Raw genomic sequence first — 5,155 nt, 5'->3', positions numbered from 1 at the left:
CAGCTACCCATTATCCTCCCAGTGCGATCTGCCTTTCGGGCCGAGCCGGTCACCTCTGCACTCCAGTCGCCACGAGCGGCCCCGGCTATCGTGCGCGCTCTCCGCCTCAGCTTTGGGCACTCGCACCTAGGGTCTTGTACTGCAGACCGGATGCGCACTCCAATGCCGTCATCGGAAGGAGCGGGTACCGCAAGTCATCGACTCCCCAGATGGAGAACCAGAGGGGGAATAAGAGGTCGCTCGAGGTCGAAGATGTCGAGGATGATGATGTCAATGAAGAGCACGACGACGACGAGCGTGATCGTGAGGGCCTCAGACCTAAGCGCAGCAGGTGTAGCGCAGAACGCCCGTCCGTCTGCCACCCCTCCAGCCATGTGCACATGGAGGTAAACCGAGAGAACGATGGCCGAATCCACGCGACAAATCTTGCCAGTATCCCGCTAGCCGCGCCTGTTCCAGCTGTTCTTGCCCTTGCACCGGCCGCTTCGGTCGTCGGGCCGGTGCCTACGCCGGTCGCTCCGGCCGTGCAGCCAGTTCAACCCGCCCTCGTCCTCGTACCTCCCCCGTGTGCCGCACAAGCTCAACCTGTCTCTGCCCATCTCTCGCCAGTCGCCTAGGCAATTGTATATCGCCCTGAGCAGCCGTACCACGTCATGATGCTCGGAATTGTCGCAGGCCAGCCAGTGACGACGCAGAACCCCAAGACGAAGCTGAGCCCTGTTGTGCATGGTCACTTTGCCGCGCACCTCTGGCCGACCAGCCTTGAGCTGGATTCAAGCTGGCGGTCTGCAGATAAGATAATACAAGTTCCTCTTGCTGTGAGTATCGTCGTAAGAGGGATGCTGTAGCCGGGCGCTCTGTCGTGAGAAGAATGTATGAGGGGAGAAGGAAGGAACCAGAGAGATGCAGTTGGTTTGAGGACGAAGAAGCAAAGATTTTCAATTGTCCGCGGTAGCATCGTGGCGTCCCTGGTCAATCGGGGTCCTATGTCCACGTGATTGCCTGGGGTCTAGACCCCGAACCGCGACAGCCTCGTCTGGACGCTAAGTTATCCACCCGACTTCAGATCGGCAATTCTGATGCACAGGATATGCAGGCTCTCGAAAGCTGCGTGACGTGAGTATATGCTACACATCCTAGTACATATAACCAAGAATTGACTCGACGAAGCGACGGCACTGGAGTGACTTGACCTCAGGCTGCACCTGAGCGGACCCCCCTCTCTGTAAATTACAGTGAGGGCTGAGAGGTAGGATGGCCCTCCCGTCCGTTCAACAACCGTGCTCAGCGCTCATGCGCATCAGCCGCGCTCACCTCAAATTCAGAACAAAGGAACTTGCGTAAAATATTCCTAAACTTGGAGGCCGTATTGATGCAGACTGGGAACAAATGGCGCCCGCGGATGATATAAATTGCAGCGCCCGCCTTGTCCTCCTTCGTTCCAAATCACATCCTCCATCCCATTTCGCGTCATTTGTATTGCCTGCAAACGTCACCCTCACGTTCTGAAAGCCGTGTCGTATCACCCAGACCAACAAGCCCCATTTGTGACGCGTCTCCACAACGCCGACAATAAGGCCACATCGCTCGTCTGACCTACCACCTACGCCTTCGCCACTCACTCAACAATAAAACACAATTCCCCAAAAAGTATCTGTGTCGCGCTCACCACATCTAAGCGCCGCGTACAACCAATCGCTCCGCAACCAGACCACAATGCTCCCAAACAACATCCACGCCACATCGCCAGCTTCGCCAGCCACAACATCCACACTCACGGAATCACACGACCTGCACAGATCAACAGCGTGGCCCGATTTCTGGCTCGAAACAACAAACGCCCCCGCATCCGACGCTCCCCACGACCTCCGTGGCGTCGCGCAGCGGAACCGCGTCAGCATGAGCGACCTGCTCGCTGAGAAAGACCGACTGGATGCCGAGCTGTTCAGCGCCGCGAGTGACTGCGATGGATACGCTACCGAGTCCGACGTTGAGGAAGATGGCTAGTCCAGCGATGAAGAGAGTGGCTACAGCGGCGACGTTGACAGTGACGACGCGCAAGATCAACTTCTGCCCGTTCGCCGACGTGTGTTGCTGCCGCCCGAGCACCATCAATATCGCGTCGTGAGCCCCCCGCTGACACTCCTGCAAAACCGAGGTAAGCTCCGCTTATCTGATGTTCGATTTGGATAAATACTGACACCCTTACGTAGCTTCGGCTCGCTCAAGTCCTGGTCAACTGTCGCATGTCTCCAAATACAGCGGCCAAGCACCCAGAGACGACGATATTCGACGAAAGACTCGTACAGCGATATCCACCGCTGGCCAGTTCGCATTGAACAGACTAACAATGAATACAGCCGGACGAGGCGTCACCTTGTCTCGCAACAACCACCTCCAATACGACGCACCTTCGGGCCGCGCCAACCACGTCATAGCCCCACTTGCCACAAGCGGCTACCGGGACGCCATCAAGACGGAAAACCGGAGAGGAAAGAAGAGAGCACGGGAGGTCGAGGAAGTCAAGGAAGAGGTCGATGAAAAGCCCTGGAAGAAGCACGCTGCGAACAAGGAGAACGTTGCCGCCGGCCCCAGCAAGCGCGACAATGATGACCACGACCATGAGAGTCGCAGGCCTAAGCGCAGCGTAGTTCGCCCGACCTTCTGCCACCCGTCTCGCTATGTGGAGAACCGTGACCGAGTCCACGCGGCAGGCGCTGCCAATGTCCCGACAGCTGCGCCAGCCGCGGTCGTTGCTCCGCCTGCCCCTGTGCAAGCCGCGCCAGTCGCTGCGCCGATGCCCGTCGTCGTCGCGCCGGCTGCGCAGCCAGCTCAAGGTGCCTTCGTCGTCATACCGCCTCCACCCGCCGCACCAGCTCCGCCCGCGCCTACCTACCTCCCGCCAATCGCGCAGGTACTCGCTGGTCTCCCTAACCCGCCGTACAATATCGTGCTGTCTCTGATCGTCGCACACCACCCTCCGCTCGCCGCCATCTACCTCCCGCCAATCACCCAGGTACTCGCTGGTCTCCCTCACCCGCCGTACAACATCGTACTGCCTCCGATCGTCGCACACCAGCCGGCGACAACGCAGAACCCCAGGATGCAGCTGGACTTCATTATGATGTAGCGGCCCGTGGTCTCTTATCCAACATAGCGCAGAGAAATAGTTTTGAAATGATCTTGAAATGTGTTAAGTAGTTAGCCCTCGTCTATCAATTCTTTATTGCATACCTCGGGAAGACTACTAGCCTTGAACTAAGTGTAGGCTGGAGCTCGTAGCTGAGACAACACTGGCTTGTCATTGTCATCAGTATCGTCGTGGATGAATGCAGTGGCTCTCGTCGCAGCCATGCATATGAAGGGAGAGGGAGGGATCTGGAGAGATGCGGCCGGAAGCTTGAGAGCGGGAATGCGAAGTTTTCGGTAGCGTCGTGGCGTTTGCGATCGGGGTCCTGGCGCACGTGACATGAAGGCGCTCTAACTCGGCCCCCGAGAGACCGCTTGCTCTCACAGGCCTCCTATGCCCATCGGATTCTGCGAGTCAGTGCGTCCCCGGCTGTACACTCACTTGCTGTACAGAATCTATATAAACGGCACCTTTTATATTTACTTTATGTCGGACAAGGTCTGACTCCACCGAGGCAAGCGGTTAGTTGTTGACTCGCGTGTTCGTTTTCGGAATGATCTCCGCACATGGTCTCGACTTTCTTGGCTAACTGTGTCGGGCAAGCGTGAGTGGCTGACTCGCTGGCCTCTCGGAGATTTCTGGACTCGGTGGACAAGCGTCACCCAATGGCACAGGCCCAAGTCGTGCATAAGAACTGGTTAGGACGTCTGTCATGTCACCAGCGTTCTGCGGCACAATCATAACTACTCCCACCCCTTCGCCGCGTGACCCATGCGTGTGGTGCGAGGACGTGCGTGTGCTCCGTCTATGCTTCCGTGGCTGTGTCCTGACACTGTTCGTACCAATCAGATGAGTTTCGGACCGAGCGGATGCTCTATTGCAGGGTCGGGGCGCTCCAGGTACGTGTGCTCCTCTATAGACTGCGTTAAGGAGCTGCACGCTCGTACGCTACCACGCCAGCCCGACGCACGGCAGCCATTCGGATTCGGCATCTGTGCCTGCGTCGTACGCACTACCTGCGATATCCCTCCATGTGCTTCGCTGACATGCCGTGCAGGGCCGGTTGTTCGCGTGGCAGAAGGCCCAAGTCACGCTTATCCACCTGATGTAGCGCTTCACGTTCTCCATGTACAATCCGGCGTACGACCTGCAGCTGCGCCAGACGCTGACAATCAAGCCGCACGAGTTCTATTTTCGCGTGATTTCGCGCACGGAACGGGCGTGCCCGCGTGAGGCGTTGGTGTAGCATCTCGGCGGATACCGGTGCAGCGGGGGGTGGGAGCTCAGTGGACACCTTCTGTAGACAAAGCAGTTTCAGACATCTCTAATGTGCTGGCAGCTCTTATTGACTGGAGTACTACTTATCTCCAGGTTCCTTTTGGTTCTACTTTTGACAATTTCAGATGCTGCTTTTTTGCATTCACGTTTCTGGTGCCATCAAAGTCATATGCTTCAGTGCAACATACCTCTGGCTATCTTCCCATATATTTGCTGATTTTATGTGGACCATTCCAGCGTGCAAACCATTCATAAACCCTTGGGCCCATGCGAGTACGGCTACTAGGCCCGGACGGCGTGCGCGGAATATATCGCCTATCATACTCGAGAATGCTAACCGATGCTGTGAGCAATATCTCAGAGCGCTACAGTAGACATCCTACAGCGGATCATGCTGATAGTACCCGCGAGATGAGCCCGAACGCATGGTGTGGATTTTGCGTGAAAATATCTGAGTGGATTCAGTGTTTGCCAAAAGCTGCCTTTTGGGACTGCCACTTCGTAGCGTTGTATTACTGCCCCGGAATGCATGTATTCACGTACTACCGTTCCTGACGGCATATCACTGAATTGGGGTCATTAAATATAATAAGCTTCTGGTATCTTGCTCGCACAAGCTACAAACGTCAATATCCGCCTAGAATCAGGGCATACCGCGGAATCTGGTACAGTCTTCAATGCCGGCTCACGCCTCGGCGCCGGCCTCATGACGTCCTTCCTCTCCCACTTCTGCCACATCGCTCTCTT

General features: G+C 56.5%; 3 protein-coding genes across 3 annotated transcripts; 2 read left to right on the top strand and 1 right to left on the bottom strand.

Annotated features, from left to right (window-relative positions):
• Positions 1 to 161: 161 nt before the first annotated feature.
• On the bottom strand, positions 162 to 457 carry PHACADRAFT_266096 (uncharacterized protein). The gene has a single exon (XM_007402590.1). The coding sequence runs from the start codon at positions 372 to 374 to the stop codon at positions 195 to 197; it is 180 nt and encodes a 59-aa protein (XP_007402652.1). The 5' UTR covers positions 375 to 457; the 3' UTR covers positions 162 to 194.
• Positions 458 to 1,394: 937 nt separating this feature from the next.
• On the top strand, positions 1,395 to 2,186 carry PHACADRAFT_266094 (uncharacterized protein). Its single transcript, XM_007402589.1, has one exon. It carries the CDS (start codon positions 1,717 to 1,719, stop codon positions 2,005 to 2,007), a length of 291 nt encoding a protein of 96 aa, XP_007402651.1. The 5' UTR covers positions 1,395 to 1,716; the 3' UTR covers positions 2,008 to 2,186.
• Positions 2,187 to 3,842: 1,656 nt separating this feature from the next.
• Positions 3,843 to 4,241, top strand: PHACADRAFT_202381 (uncharacterized protein; the record flags this gene model as incomplete). The annotated part of the gene is made up of 3 exons (XM_007402588.1): positions 3,843 to 3,920; positions 3,980 to 4,135; positions 4,188 to 4,241. 3 exons carry the CDS (start codon positions 3,843 to 3,845, stop codon positions 4,239 to 4,241), a joined length of 288 nt encoding a protein of 95 aa, XP_007402650.1.
• Between the last annotated feature and the right edge of the window lie 914 nt (positions 4,242 to 5,155).

This window comes from Phanerochaete carnosa (assembly GCF_000300595.1).
Source record: "Phanerochaete carnosa HHB-10118-sp unplaced genomic scaffold PHACAscaffold_258, whole genome shotgun sequence".
In the NCBI taxonomy this organism is placed as follows: Eukaryota; Fungi; Basidiomycota; class Agaricomycetes; order Polyporales; family Phanerochaetaceae; genus Phanerochaete; species Phanerochaete carnosa.
Note: the sequence above shows the minus strand (reverse complement) of the source record. Positions and strands in the feature narration are given on the sequence as shown.